The 16,574-nt window shown below is 37.6% G+C and overlaps 1 protein-coding gene across 3 annotated transcripts in view; it reads left to right on the plus strand.

Moving 5' to 3' along the window:
- NECAB1 (N-terminal EF-hand calcium binding protein 1) overlaps positions 1–16,574 on the plus strand; it is a 171,525-nt gene that overhangs the window by 138,567 nt on the left and 16,384 nt on the right. For all 3 annotated transcript variants that reach the window (XM_014853407.3, XM_044744097.2, XM_070481329.1), the window contains exons 7-9: positions 3,754–3,875; positions 6,621–6,697; positions 11,245–11,298. In XM_014853407.3, coding sequence (XP_014708893.2) covers positions 3,754–3,875; positions 6,621–6,697; positions 11,245–11,298 — 253 coding nt within the window. The remainder of the gene's footprint in view (positions 1–3,753; positions 3,876–6,620; positions 6,698–11,244; positions 11,299–16,574) is intronic.

Below are 16,574 nucleotides of genomic sequence, written 5' to 3' on the forward strand. Positions count from 1 at the left end.
TACATTCACCACCATATAATGAATATATAATGAACCACCATCATTTGTGGCAGACCACAGGCTAGCCTTGAACTCTTATGACTGCTGCCGACAGCTGCACAGCGCTGTGCTTAATAAGAAGGAGCGTGATAATACAGAGTTTAAGGAAATTAGAAGACACTATAGGACAAATGAATCTTTTATTTCTAGGTTTCTAGCTCAAAAATAGCTTGGAAGAGCAGGAACTATTACAGTCTGATGTCAGTTTGGGGAGTGCTATCATATAGTATTTGACTAAGGCACCCAGGGATGCCCAGATCCCACCGCAAATCCATGATACTCCTCCTGGGGATGGTTCTAGAAAAAATACACAAAAAAGCAAATAGAAAACAAGGTTCCACTATAGGTTTGTGCCCATAATATCCAATGTGCAGTCTCTGGTGATTCTGACTGAAGCATGTGAATTAGGCCCGAGCCTACAGGGACTGGGTTTCCTCTCCCAAGGCTCTGTCTTCCTGTCAGTGGACCAGCAGAAGACAAAGTGAGGAGAGCCCTGGGGCATCACCAGTGGAGAAAAGAGAGTGAGAGGGAAAATGGCTGTCCCTTTCCCATGATATCAAACATGAGACCAGTAAAGAAGCCTCATGAGAAGACAAAACTTGAACTTGAACTTCAGGGGGGATTTAATGACAGAATATAATGAAAGTTATATTCTCCCTGAAAGGATGGGTCTCCTCACCCACCCCATATTAGCCATATTTTCTCATCTGGCTAACTCCTCCTAGTTTGTTTGGTCAGTGTTTGGAAGCTTTTTCTCTGGGAAGCCTTCACTGCTCTCAAAACAGGATTTTATACCTCCCACTCCATTACTGTGTACTCCCTTGGGACCCTCTACTTATATCTACTTACAGTCTCAGCTCCTTTCTTGTTTATTTCCCCCATTAGACTTTGATTTTCTAGATGGCAGGGACTTTGCCTTGTTCCCCTCTTCCTGGCACAATCAACTGTTAAATATATTAAACTGATAAATGAAAGGGAAGTCCGGGTAAAGGGAACCCTATAAAGGAGCAGTGAATGAGGGCCTGGGACAGTGAGAAGACCAACCTATGGGGCATCTGGGGTTAAGAAAGGTCTTAAAGGGGCTGGCCCCGTGGCCGAGTGGTTAAGTTCACGCTCTCCGCTGCAGGCGGCCCAGTGTTTCGTTGGTTAGAATCCTGGGCGCGGACATGGCACTGCTCATCAGACCACGCTGAGGCAGCGTCCCACATGCCACAACTAGAAGGACCCAGAACGAAGAATACACAACTATGTACCGGGAGGCTTTGGGGAGAAAAAGGAAAAAAATAAAATGTTTAAAAAAAACCCTTTAAAAAAAAAAAAAGAAAGGTCTTAAAATCTAGGTAGCTGCATTTATACTTAGTACTATCAGAGATTGTCATTGATGGTTGTAAATAGACGAGAAATATAATGAAAATGATGTTTAAAGGAAATTACTCTCACAATGGTGTGTAGAAAAGATTTGGAGAAGAGAACAAGCTCAGAGAGGAGAGGTCAAATCAGTGTATCAAAAAATTCATCAGTTTATTATATCATAAAGATTTCAAGATGCCCTGCACAGTTAAGAGTTGCAGCCCGCAGATATCTTTAAAAATCCCAGGGTTGTAATAATCTTCCTCTTCAGTATCAATATTACTTTGGGGGTTAATATTTTTAAAGCCTAAGGATACAAAGACTCCTTGTAATATAGCAAATTTTGAGAAGCCATCTGTTCTAGCTTTTTCCCCAAGAAGGAATCACAAAGTATCATTCATCCTGCAGTAATGAGTTAGACGTGCCGTGTTGGGCAAAATGTCTGTGTCTACTCATGTGAAAATGGAAATTTCAGAGAGAAGGGATGCTTACAGCTGGAATGCCACAGAGGTGAGATTTTCAGATGGCATTCTAGAATACTCTTTGTATCTGTCCTGGCAAACTGGTGAAAGGGGAGCTACGTTAATTCCATGTCTTTCGAAAGTACCTAATAGCCAATGACAAGAATAATCATTACATTATACAGAAGTTTCCTTTTAGAGGACCCCTGTCCTCTTACATAAACCTCTCTTCTTCAAAAAATAGATTTCTGGGAACATGTTTAATTACATGTGAATTTCTTGTTTTTATAACGGAATCTTCAAGTTTGCTCTATTTTCCAAAGTTCTTTGTCCAGAGAGATGACCGAGTCCTTCTGGGACTTGGAAGTTATTTTTCTCCTTTTGCTGGTTGTTATAGAAGTAAGGAAAGACTTTAATTTCACCTACAGGTGACTATAAAAGTTCAGGCAGTTTTCATTCTCTTAGCTTGAACGTAGAGAAGGACTACTCTAATCACCTACTCCTAGGACCACCAAAGGTGCCATAAAATTGATATTTCTTTTTATGCCATAGGAAGGTCTGTAGGGAGATGTAGTTAAAGATTAGAGAGTAAACATATATGATTTCTTTTGCTCCCTCTCTAAACGCTTCAAAAAATGGCATTAAAAATGCCTAGACAAAAAGGAGTCATAAACCCACAAAGATAAAAAAAAGGATAGAAGAAGAGACGGAGGGGCAGAAACTTAGAATATGGAGAGAAGGTGAATCTAGTGGTAACTGATCTGGAAGATCTGAGAAAGCTGAAATGTGAGCAGGCAGTGTAAGAAGCCAAGATGCAATGCAATTGGTATCACAAAAACCTTAGAAAGCCTCAAGAATTGGCATCACCATGTGCAACTGATAGTGGGGTGATGGTAGCACTGACATATTATTGAAAGCTCCACCCAGTGCTATATAGTGACTGCCCCTCCCCAATCCTTGAAGAAGCCTAGAGGTGTGCTCTCTGGAGAAAGTGACAAGATATACACTGGCACAACTGGGGGTCAGGGGCATGACACTAAAAAATGAGGCATTAAGTGAAAGTCTCCACTCTGAATAGTGAGATTTGAAACCCCCTCAGCATGCCCTGCTCCCAGAGCACTGACAGCCAGGCTCCTACCCTCCAGTTGGGGGATGTTTTTCTGAGGGATCTCATTAGTCCAAGAGTACCAAGAGTCTGTGTCCCCCAGTGAATAGGCCTAGCCAGGCCACTCTACAATGGAGGCTGCCAGCGTGGGGGCAATCCCCATCAAATACACACAGATTCCAGTCATCTTTGTAGTTCCTTCTTCTGAAATAGGCAGGGGCAACCAAGAGAACAAATCAAACACAAGAAAAGAACCTTAAAAGAAACAGAAATAATCCAGAGACCAGAAGAAAACTTCCAAAAGAAATAATCAATATCCGCAGAAAACTAAGAGAAGGTGAATTAAGGACAGAATGGGTTTTTTTAAGAAAAAGAATATTCAAAGCACAAAAGAGCTTTTGGAAATTATGATTGCGGAAATGAAAGCTTCCAGGGAAGATTTGGAGATAAAAATGTGACTACATTTCCACAAAGATATGAAAAACAAGAAATAAAAATAAGAAAACTAAAGGGTAAGGCCAGGAGGTCCAGTGTTTGAAAAGTAGAAATTCCAGAAAGAGAGTAAAGTAGAGAATTTACCAGAGAAATCAATTCTCAGTTCAGGTTGATAGAAGAGACCAAGAGCCCACTGGAATAAATAATAAAAGTCTGACCCAAGGCATGTTGGCAAGCAGTACCTCTCATAAGTTTTCATTTCATGACTAGAAAATCTTTATGATCAATGTTTGAAGATCTGTTCTATGAGGCAAGAGACTGAAGCCTTGACACTGAGATTAAAAGCTGTCTCTGTTGTTCAAGGCAAGGGCTAGCCAAGCCAGAAGTCCTGTCGATTCAGTGGCCTGGAAAACGGTCAAGTCGCCGAGTCCAGAGACACAACAGCTTCTCCCCTAACAGCCCTCAGTTTACTGTCAGCGCTCCAGGTAAGGCAGCTTTGTCATTTTTCTTTTTCAAAGTCAGCTCAGTTTGTATTTTCACATTGACTTATTAAAAAAAAAAACACACACACACAAAAGGCAGCTAAAAGAACAATAGTAATGGAATACTTTTCTTATACCAAATGAGTTTGTCTGAAACCAAAGTGGCAAAGAGTCTAAAGTATTAAGAACTGGAGTGATGATCCTCACCATCAGTTCTATCAGAATCCTAGCAGTTGTGCCTGGGCAGTACACAGAGAGGTGGTGGGTAGGGAAGAAGGTGGCTCAGTCACTTAATACATGAAAGACCTGAGACCTACAGAAATCCCCATCACCTTCAAGCAGAGATCCCCTTTAGTCTGTACCCTAATATGCATTAGATCCTAAGCCTGTGTAAGCATACTCTAAATTCATTTTAGGAAGAGGATCCTTGTCTCCTTTCATGATAGGATTAAAGTCACAGCTGGTGTTTTTGAAGTGCATAATGTAATATAAGATTTGTTGAACTAAAATCTTAATAATTGTTAGGTTATTACATTTTAACCATGTCATTTATAATAATTACTTTAAAGTCAATTTGAAATATGCAAACTCACATTGTTAAATATCAGAGTAATTTTTATAAAGCATGCATATATATGCATATGTATAGGTGTATATGGACACATGTATGTATATACACACATAACACTTCAACATGTCATTTTAACACAAATGAATCTTTAAATATCTAACATTTCAGAAAAATCAAAGTACTAACTATAGCCTATATTTACACAGACTGTACTTGAACCATTTCAAAATGCTTTCTTGAACATTGTCTTATTTTATCCTAACATCTTATAATGTAGATATTGGTATCTCCATTTCTCCAGAAAGTGAAGCAATTTGTCCAAGGTCATATGAACTACTGGTCCCTTTTTACTGTGGAATGAACAACCCCAATCTCAGTGATTATGAGTGCAAATATTTGGGTTTTTCTCTCTCATGGGTCTATTCCTTGATTTTGATTTGGGTGCTTTCAGCTGGACATGGTTCCAGGCAGTAGGTTGGGTTCAGCTCTGTTCCTCTCGCACCTTCCTGGGATCACTGACTAGTTGGAGCAATTTCTTCTCCTGGTGAGTGTCAGAAGTACAAGCAGCCAGGACAAGTCACACAGCTCATTTAAAACCACTGTGTGCATCGTATCTACTAACTCCCCATTGGCCAAGTGAGTCACGTGCCAAACCCAGTAAGAATGGGGAGGACATGTACTCCACCCATTGTGATAGTAGATACTGCAAAGTCATGGGCAAGGCTGTGTATGTATAATTCTATAATAGGAAGAAAGTAAAGAATTGGGAACAGTAATACAATCTACCATATGTGACTAGAAAATGACAATACTAGGATCCTGAGCCAAAGCACAGATTGTTCTTTTCACTTTAGCAATTTAGAAAACAGTGTTAAGCCCAAAATGTCCTTCTAAGGGACTGTGCTGTGACAGCCATCTTAAATTTGTCTAGGAACAACCCAGGATGCAAATGTTTTAAATAATTTGTGAATTAAAAAATAAACATAAACTTTGTTTATGCATTTATAGTATTTTCTATTATAAAGCACCCTTATTCTGATTTTCTTTAGCCACTTCTTTGTGACAATGCTACTGCTTATTTTTGCATCATTATTTATTTGGGTGGGCTTTGAGAGGTGATCCACCCAAGAAGGCTAATAAATCGTAAATTCTAATATAAAGTACTACCCTTTTAAAACTTAGGTCTTATCTTCCTAATGTTCAAAGCTAAAACAGACTTTATAGTTTTAAATTCAATCACATCTTCCTATCAAGAAATATTAAATAATATTGCTTCAGCAAATGCCCGTGAAAACATTTTGAGCATGCACTGAGGATATAGGATGCCAGGATGTTCGTGCAGAGGCTCAGACCACAACTCTTACTTTTGCACCTTTGCATAATAATATTAACAACAGCAACTATAATAGCAGCAGAACTTGTATAATGTTTAATCTGTGCTAGATACAGATATATATGTGCCTATGTGTGTATACACCTGCATACATATACTACATACATATACGCATACACAATGTATGTATATTTACATACATGTATATTCTAACTTAATCCTCACAATGACTATGAGGCTGGTGATATTATTATTCCCATCTTAAAAATAAGAAAACTGAGGCCAGAGGAGTCAAGTAATTTGACCAAGATCAGCAGGCTCCAGAGTCTGCACTCGTAACCACTATGCCATGACCATAATGTCCACATATACACAGGTTAGTCTCTATGAAAGGGGACACCAGCTACCTTGTCCTTATACTTCTTTTTGATTGTAACAATTTATCCCTTGTTTTGGTCAGGACTATGATTTCCCTGGCTCCTGCCACTGCCCCAAAAGTGAGTTTAGAATTATTGATTGATGCTTTCCTTTTTTCAAAAGAAAAATCAACCACCTCATGGGGTGGTAAAAATGGCTCAGCAGGATGTGTTCTTTTGAATGTCAAAGGCCAGTAAAGGCAACAACATATAAAAAAAAGACTGTGAAAATGAACCCACTGAGGTGCGTAGATCTATGAAAATCAACAACTTAGAAAGCACTCGGGTGAATATATTTTTTAAAAAGTGTGTTGACTAGTCAATGACATGGCCTTCTTCCTTCAGGGTAAAAGGAAAGCTCTGAGATACCAAAGCATTCTTGCTCTGTCTAGGGTTTAACATATTGTTCTCATGATTTTCCCCTCAAGGCTTATTAGAAGAAGATAATCAGTGGATGACCCAGATAAACAGACTCCAGAAACTAATTGATCGACTGGAAAAGAAGGTGACTGCTTTATTTTCTTGCTTCTCCCTCTCACTTTTCAGTAGATTCTCACCCATTATTTTTCATTGCCACAATATCCATGGCTGCAACATGAATACAATAACAGCCAGGATCCCAGCGATGCTATGAATGGCTGCTTGGTAGTTATTTGAGTTTTTTGTTAAATATAGAAGCTCATGTTAATTCTCATTCTTCCCACCCCTACCCCTAGTTATATTTAAAATAGGATGTAGGGTTGAAAGTTCAATAAATCTACTGTATTGCCTCTTAGCTTATCAGTGATGTAGGTAGCAGTCCACTTGAATGATGCAAGTGGCAGCTATTAGGGATGACCCAGTTGATATCTGGGAATGTTTTAAAATGATTCAGGGAAATGGCTGTGTGATATACTAAACGATGAGATTACATAGTCAACCTCTGGAAATTAGCATATTAACTGATGATTTTGGGCATTAAAACTACCCAGTTAGCAAGCAAGTTAGGATGTGATATAGGGTTCTTCAGAACAGTATTTTATGTCTCCGATTATTATATTTTTATAGTCTAATTCAATTAGTACCAAATAGTCCTGATACTCCCTTTAAACGGCTTTGATGGAAGATGCAGCCTTTGTTAATGATTAAGAATATGAGTTTTCTGTGCATGCCAAGCACCAAAGAAGGAAGGTTTATGTTTGAGGCAGAGTTTGAAGAACCCAAAGTCCCCTTATAAAAATAAGCTATATTCCAAAAACAATGAATTAACAGATTTTTTTTAAGTATGTAGGAGCACAGAACCAGGTTCCTAGTTAATGTCAGTAAATACTTGCTGACTGACTGAGACATGCCACAGAGTGGAGCAGATGCTAAAATCTACAGATGTTCACCTGAGGGAATGATTACTGTCAGCTTGGGTGCTTGGGAAGATACCTTGTGTGGCAAGAAGGGCTTAAATTGGCCCTTAAAATTGATGACAATTATGAATTTTGATTGCAAGTGACAGAAATCATCTCTTTAACCAAAAAGAGAATTTTCTGGAAGGATATGGGAGTGTTCTCATAATCAACAGAGAGTCTAGAGACCTAGATTTAGGAAAAGTCAGAAGACAAAATAACTCGAGAGATCTAGGTAAGCAAGAAACACTCAACAGTCTCTCAGGTTACCTCCACTGGAATAAATGAGTTCCAACCATTTCCAGTTAGATGATATTCTGCTCAAGATTCCACTTCCCAGGAGAGAGAATCTGGTTGGTCTTGTTAGGGTCACATGCTGACCTCTTGGATAAGGGAGGTGATAACACCTTGATTAACAGTCCCCAGAGCACCGTATTGAAAGGAGAAGAGATAATTCACTGAAAGGAAAATGTATTGTCATTAAAATTGGAATAAATTCTGGTCAGCTAACAAACTAACAAACAAATATTTCCTATGGAGAAGTAAAATTTTAGTAAACAGCAACTAGAGAGGGCATTCAGGGAAGATGATGGCATGAGAAAAAGTTAAATAGGCCAGCCAGGTTAGAGTCTTTCATTTAGGGAAGTGGTGACAAGTAAGACTGTATGGGTGAATAGGGAGTTGTATTATGGATGGCCTTAAATAACAGACTTGGTAAAAATAATGGTAATAGAGATTTGGACTTGGTCTTGGAGACAACAGGATGCATTTATTATTTTTCAGCAGGTAAGTGACATAACCAAAAGATCCTTTAGATAGACAAGTAGACAGAAAAAATACAAGAGGGATTCAAACAAGAAAATTCAGAGTCACAACCGCCAGAGCCAGCTCAAACAATGGCATTAAAGAGCAGGTTGTAGACCTGAGCCCACTGGGATCGGGTATGGCAAAAGATGGGCCTGGACTAAGTGACTGAAAAGAAAATGGCAGATTTGAAGGCCTTGAAGTGAAATGAACAGGACCATTGAGTGGGCATGGTGAGTAAAGGACAGGGGAATCTGAAATAGGAGTCTGAGGATTTGAGCCTGAGTGTCTGGGAGACAATTATACTATTAACAGAAAAGGGAGGGACAAAGGAGAGAGAATTGGTGACATGAGAAGGTGGACTGTCTTATTAGGTGTGTTAATTTCAAGGATACAATAGAACATCTAGGCAGAAATACCCAGTCAGATGTCAGTAGGCGAGAAGTCAGGCCAACAGATTAAGGTTTTAACAGCCGTCTCTACGAAGGTAAACCTCAAGTTTTGAGGAGGGGTAAGGTCTCTGAAAAAGAAGATTCTATACAAGGAACTAGCCTTGGAGAGTTCCAGTCCCTCTGCTACCACATCATCATTTGTTAAATTTACATTGACCATTTACTGGGGCAAATAACCTAAACAAAGAGCTTGCTGCAAACCAACTTTCCTCCTTTCTAATTTTATTAATTAATATGTGAGCTGAGACTAAAAGAATTCATAGGAAAAATACTGCTCTGAAAATTAATTTTTCAATGTTGTAAGGTCTGGAAATCTAGGACCCTATTTGAAAACAAAACCTTGTTAAAACATAAGGATTCAGTTGTTAAACAAATTTCAATTCATTAAAAGAACATAAGTACCTATTTTTAAAAATGGTTTTGAAGTTCTTGGAAAACCTGTCTTTATTTAGTGTCTTAGATTTACATAGTTATTTTTAAAGGAATAGCTCAAACTTAGGTTATACCTTTTTTCCAACTTTAAATCAAAGTATTGGCACGCCCTTCTTTCCTAGACTTTTTTCTCCTTTTGTTCCTATGAAAGGGTTTCATTTTGAGGATGGTTTCTGAGAGGTTCAGTGCGCTGATCTTCAGCATGGGGCTCCAGCTGTGTGGGGCTCAGCATGATCTGTCTTAATGAATGGAGAAGCAGTGCAAGTTTAGTTCTCTTCTATGATTTATTCTGTATGGTGCTGAATTAGATTTTTAGAGAAAAACTACCCAATCACCCAACGGTAGCTAAGTGCGTGTCTTTTCACTGCTGACCATCTTGTCTCCCGCAGTTGTTAGCACCACTTTTGATCTCCCCATTAAAAGGAAGTATACCTGTGGTGGAACACATATTATTTTTTCTCTCCACTAAGTACTTATGATAAATCTTTCCTGCATTGTAAACCAAGCCCAGTAGCATTCATGTAGGGGAAAAAATAACATTTGAGATTTCTACAAGTTTCTTTGGGCATTCCTTCTTTCTATTTCAGCCTCCGTGAGTATTTATGGGGATCAATTGAGGTTATGTCTCATGTGTTGCTTGAACTCCACAGGAAACACTTTTATTGTGTAACAAAACCACCACCACAAAACCTCTTCAGTCTTCATCAAGTCCTGAGAGTATCATCAGATCACAGGACATCCTCATTTGAAGGGGTGTAATTAAGGATGTTGCACTCATCCAACTTGTTTTTCATTTTTCTAAGTTAGATCAAAGAAGGTAGAACTGACAAGCATACTTGAGTTGGTGTTAGGGAAAGGGCAGTCAAGGAGATCACTGCTGTTATGGTTTCTGTCTATAGGATACTTTTTAAGATTCAGTTCACATCTATGTACATCATATTAAGTTTACCTTCACAGAAGAGCTCTGATTTAGATGGGGCATCCATTCATTCAGCTATTCAGTTATTAAACTAACATTCACGGGGTGGTGGGGGTGGGTGTGGAAGGGAGGATACTTAGGCAATCTGGGAGGGTTGCTCTAAGAAGGTGATATTTGAGTTGAAATGTGAAAGACAAGAAGGAGCCAGCTAGACAAAGACCTAGGGATAGAGAATTTAAGGCAGAGGAAACAGTAAAAGTGAACCCCAGAGAAGTTAAATAACTTACTAAAAGTTCACCGCAAGAGAAGAGCATAGCTAGAGCTACATACCTCTGTTATTAACAGGCTTATGTTATTTCAGCCAATCTGGATTTCTACAACTTTCAATTTACTTCTACAAATTTCAATTACTGTGCATAATCCTTACTTAGCAGGTATGCTAGGATATACTCTGCATGAAGTCCTCAGATCACGTGTGTGGTTTCACTGGGACATTAGCATTATCCGTTGATCATTGCAGACAATTCTAGGGTCATTTTAGTAGTCCTTCATTTTTAGTGAATATCAATAGTGTTTTCATTTGCGTTTTAATTCACTTTTTAATAAAGCAATATTAGCACTAGAGTGTAAATGTATTATAGCAGTAGCACTAATGAATATCATGATCTCCCAAGAAATACGGCAATACTCACAGCAAAAGAAATCAGCCTGGTCATCCTAACTTTTTCTTTCCACTGCCCTATCCTTTCCTTCTCTGCTTTAATGAATCTTCTCTACACTTTCTTCTCTTTTAATAGCATCAGTGAAGTAAACTTAAAGTAATAACAAATTGGAACATATCTGAAATGGCTCCTTACAATTGATACAATGGGTAAACGTCTTTAGCGGAATAGCTCAATTGAAAAAATCAGACTTATTTCATCTCCTTTCAGATAATGAGGTTCTTTTGGTTCACTATTAGCCATAATATTGAACTTAATATTGAATAAAGTGCTACCATTTAAATATATGGTGTTTCTTTTAATTAACTAATTTCTGGTTTTCTCCTCATTTTTTCCTCTAATTGAAGGATCTCAAACTTGAACCTCTGGAAGAAGAAGTTGTTGAAGGAAATACTAAATCTGTAAGTATTTTTTCTAGATCAAAATGTTAAGAAACAGGTACTTTGAAACATGATTTAATTTCTTCAAAATTAGTTACTATCTTACTGAAAATTTCAAAAAGTAATAGTGGGCATATTTCATTTTGTATGCCAAGTAGTATCTTCTAAATTGTGATTTGTGGAAACCTAATGCCTACTTCACAGAGCTTTTGTGAAAACATTTGGCATGTAATATGTGCAAAATGAAAATTTTATAAATCAAAGCGTTCTGGAATAACTGAATGAATATGAATGGCAGAGAAGGGCAACATCCAAATTTGTATCATAGACACATTTTATAAACCCTGCTAGGCTGAGTGCTACACCTGAGCTGAAACTTGGTCCTATTCATTATTATATTTTCAGCATTTAGCCCAGGGCCAAGCACATTGTAGATGCTCAGAAATCATTTAAAGAAAAAATTGATATTTAGAGTAAAGGGAACATTTATGCATATAGGGAAAAGTGTCCATCCAGAGTGATGGCAATTTACGGACATTGAAAGAAAATGGACAAAGTGATCCTAATAGGTACATTAAATACAACAAAAAGAAGTTACTGAATAAATTAACTAATTGAAAAGCAACACATACAATGCTTTGTTATTTTACTTTATTTTGAGGCAGATATAGCACATTCTGTTTTGGGAAATTGGATGTTTGCATTTACATTTAGTGGAAATTTGGATTTTAAAATCTTTGGTAACCACAGAAGATCACTTAATACCTTAAATGTATTATATAGTGTATAGCTCTTGTAGAATCAGTCACATTTACACAAAACAAAGATAGGAAATACCTTTCATCTCTGGACTGTGCACTTACTCCACCAGCACTGCCTACATGATAGAAGGTGAGACTCACCTGTGTGTCAGCTCCTGTCCATCTGCCCAAATGCATAGCACAAAGGCAGTCTTCAGAGAGGAGGCTTTGGGGGTTTCTCAGAAAAGTTTAATAATGGCTGTTATGATTATAATCCTATTGATATGGACACGTTCCCCAGATATAAACTGTATTTTCACTACGTGTTCAGTGCTTTTAATCCTCCAAAGACAGGGATGAGGTCTGTTAATTCATCAGGCACCCAGAATTTTAAAGTAGTAAATTGTGGTGGGAAACCGAAAGGAGAGAGGGTTGTTGAGCACACATGCCAGAAATAGCAGGTTTGTGCAGTCCCATAGGCATGAGATTTTGACCTTGAGATCTTGCATCTGTATTGTCTCTCAGGTTTGCATTTAGGGAAAACTAGACTGCAGTCAAGAAAAATGAACGTAACTTTTCTAATGTTGGGAGAGACAACTGTCTATTCAAAATAATCTTCTAATGTGAAACTATTCTCTCTCTCTAGCTATGAGAGGAAAAATTGTCTAAGGATTGTTTATGAAAGATGACAGGCTGTTCCATTCTCTGGTTCCTGAGAGAAGAGAGAGGCCAATGTCATTTTTAAAAGAGCCTATCAAGCCACATAGCATTGCTAATCCAATAGTGCATAGAAGTACTTAAAAAAAAAAAAGGACTAGGCAAGATGGTTCAGTAGCTAGTATTATCTAAAAGCAGGAAAAGGATATTCCTTAAGTATTTTCAACCATGTGTAAAGGTAAATAATTATGCTCTTTGGGAATACACATATCATGATAGTCTAAACTGGGTAGTTTTTTCAGAAATACCAGTAAGATACTTGTTATTAAAAGTTGTATTCTTTCATTAGTGGTAGTACATGCATTACTGTCAATTCCTGTAAAACCTCTATATTCAGAATGACCAAAACAATTGTTTACTGTTATTTCACAGCTAGCACTCATAATTGTATCTTACTGTGTGTTCAGTGATTTATCCCAGTGACCAAAACCAGTTTTAGAATTCATTGACTAGAGAGGTATTTTTCCTTTTCCATTAGTGAATGCGTGAGAACTTTGAAAAATAAATTCCACATCAGAAAGCAAAGAATAAATTTTTATCATGTACTTTGCTTTTTAAAAGTTGATCTTTACTGAGCCTTTGCTGTGTGCCCAGTGTTGTGCCAAACACACACATACATAATTCATTTACACTCACATTAGCCTCAGGAAGTGGTGCTTTTATTAGCCCCATCTTACAGATAAAGAAATGAAGGTGTAGAAAGGTTGAAACACCACCACTAAACACACACTTCTCCCCACACTGTCACACTCCAGCTCTGGTATTTGCTGCACTTCTGAGTACTAAAGTAGAGTTGCTCTCGGCTAGCGAGGTTGTGAGCTAACAGAGGACGCCATCTCATGAGATTTCCTACCATGAGAGCAGAGCAGATTATCAGGTAGGCTTATTTAAGTACGCAGCAAAAGTCCTGAACCCTAGCAGCAGCCATATCTAGTTTTTTTTGGGATAGGAGCCATTACATAACAATGAGTTTAGGATATGATTTCTTTTTTTAAGTCCATTTTTTTCTTCTGCCCAGAGTAAGAGAAGTAATGTTTATTGAGTATCTATCATGGGCAAGATCTGTACATACACTGTTCCACTTAATCCTCCCACTATTCCAATTTTATGTATCAGAAGACTTAAGATGATAAAGATTATGTAACTTGCTCAAGACTACATGGCTAGTAAAAGTGAAGCCAATTCTTTTAAATCAACACTTCTTGCTCTTAAAGGAGAAAGAAGAAAGGAAAGAGGACAAGATGATGGAGATAGATAAAAGAGTAACAATTTTGCAGTGCTCTAGAGTTTTCAGGACCACCTCACATCCTTTTCTGGAATGGACAGTGTATAAATAAAATTTATTAAAGGAATTTTAAGAATAGTCAGTGGTTAAAAGCAAAAGCATCTTGTTTGTTCCACAAATAACTTGATCACCAACTATGTGCCAGGCCTTGAGGGAGATAAGGTTGTGACTATCATAGGCTAGAAGATGGACCAGAAGGAAATATAGACAATTAAATAAGGATCAACAATAAAATGTGATGAGGATTACTATAGGAAAGTATAAATTTTCACAGCAAGGGAATACAACCTAATTTAGGAGGCCAGAAAATGCTTCCAGAACAATACAATATTTAAAATGAAATCAAAAAGAATAAGTAGGAGTTTTAAAAAATATTTATGTGTCTTTTACAATATTGAGTTCTAACATTGCACTAAAAGAACACTAAGGTGCTATACAGGAATATTAAAATGTTCCAAATGATTTATAACAAGCATGCCATAAAGACAGCAACCTCAGGAATTCACAGTTTTATTCTTGCTATAATGAAATAGGAAAGAAATGTACATTAGGGATAAACCTAGATCTAAAGTCCAAGACTATGACTTTATGACTCATTGAAAATTTGTGGATAATTTATTATCTTCTAGCTGTCAAGTACTAAGCATTGAGTATGAATCATTGAAAAGTTAATATGATTTTTGAAAGGAATCACTCCAACCAGACCACACCTCCTGGATCTGTCCAAGTGTATTGATCCACCCGAATCCTTTCTGCCTGGTGTCATTGTTTGCCTCGTGTGGCGCTTCTTCTCAAATGACTGTTGGAAAAAGATGATGATTTTCCAGATATTTTCTACATTCAAAAGGAGCTTTTAAAAAGTCAATATAATTTTAAACAAACTTTGTTCACATTCTGGTGCTTCTCAAAAACTAACTTTTCTGGAGCACATTATTGTATACACTGGAAAAGTTATCATACAGTAGTTTACAAATATAATATCTTTTTCTGCCTTTCTACTCATATCAAACCTGTGAATAATGTTTTGTGAAGTAAATCAACTCTTGCCATACAATCTTATATGTTTTACAGGCTATTGTCAACAAAAACGTCAGGGACTATCAAAACACAGTCTTGCTTTGCAATAGCTGTTAAGAGATTCAATGAGAGCACACAAGAAAGGCTGTGATATTAATGAAGACATGCTTGGGACACAACTGTAAATGGAGCAAATAGAGCCAGACAACATGAAACAAATTAGTTTTTAAATTAGCATTTAAAACATTTCTGTCTCCAGTGATTAAAACTGAAAGTTTTTGAAGTAAAAAAGATCCAAAGAATCAAAGGCAGATGTTGCTATAACCTAATGTCACTGGCAAATACTCTTCTGTAAACTTGGATTAACCCTTCATACTTAGCACTTATCAGCCCAAGAAATCCCAAATATTCTGCTATAAATGATAAAGGCTATACTACCCCTTTCACAGCAAAGAAACAAAAGTGTACACTATTATATTCCACCATGAAAGAATGCTCTGGGTTGGCTATTCCCACCATGGAATCTCAGATTTCAGTAAGAATCACAGGCTATATATTTGACACAAGAGACATATAAAAATATCATGAAGATATTAGGACTCTTTGCCCACCTCTCCCATACCCCACATCCCACAACTTGACCTCACCAGCATAGAAAATTTAAGAATTTTCTTTGGATCTCAGAGAGTTGACCTTAAATTAACCAAGATTTTTAAAGCTCCACTTGTTACAATAGTCAAAAATGTGGGCAAGTTATCTGGGCCTCGTAAATTGATTTCTTTGTGTAAATATCTGAGGAAAGGAGAAAAGAGACATGTCTTATTTGGGTTGCAAAGTAAATTTAATTTTTCCAGATCCTATTGACATCCATTTGTATAAGTGAATGAATCAATTAGCTATTGCTATATAACAAACTACCCAAAATCGAGTGGTTTCAACCACAATTCTGCAGGTAGGCAATTTAGGGTGGGATCAACTGGGCGGTTCTTACAGTCCCAACTGGCTTCTGTTAGGCATCTGTGGTCAGCTGCATGCCAGCTTTGCTGATCTTGGCTCGTATGAATCCATTGACTCAGCTCTGTTCTATGCGGTCTTTAATCCTCCAGCACAGGGGTTGGCAAACTATAGCCTACTGCCTGTTTTTATATATAAAGTTTTATTAGAACACAGCCACACCCATTTACTAATTGTCTATGGCTGCTCTCACATTAAAACAGATTTGAGTAGTTGTGACAGGAACTATATGGCTTGCAAAGCCTAAAATATTTACCATATTTTTATTTACATAAAAAGTTTGCTGACCTCTGTTTTCACAGGGCTTGTTCACATGACAATCTCAGGGATCCAAGAGAAAGAGTGGAAACTCACAGGCCTCTTGGGACTTAAACTTGCATCAGGCACACTGTCACTTCTGCCACATTCTGTTGGCCAAAGCAAGTTAGAAGGCCAGCCCAGATCCAAGGGAATGGAAATAAAATCCATGTCTTGATGGAAGAAACTGAAAAGTCACATTTCAAAGGGTATAGTGAAGGGTTGTG

The sequence above is a fragment of the Equus asinus genome, chromosome 12 (genome assembly GCF_041296235.1).
Source record: "Equus asinus isolate D_3611 breed Donkey chromosome 12, EquAss-T2T_v2, whole genome shotgun sequence".
NCBI lineage: Eukaryota > Metazoa > Chordata > Mammalia > Perissodactyla > Equidae > Equus > Equus asinus.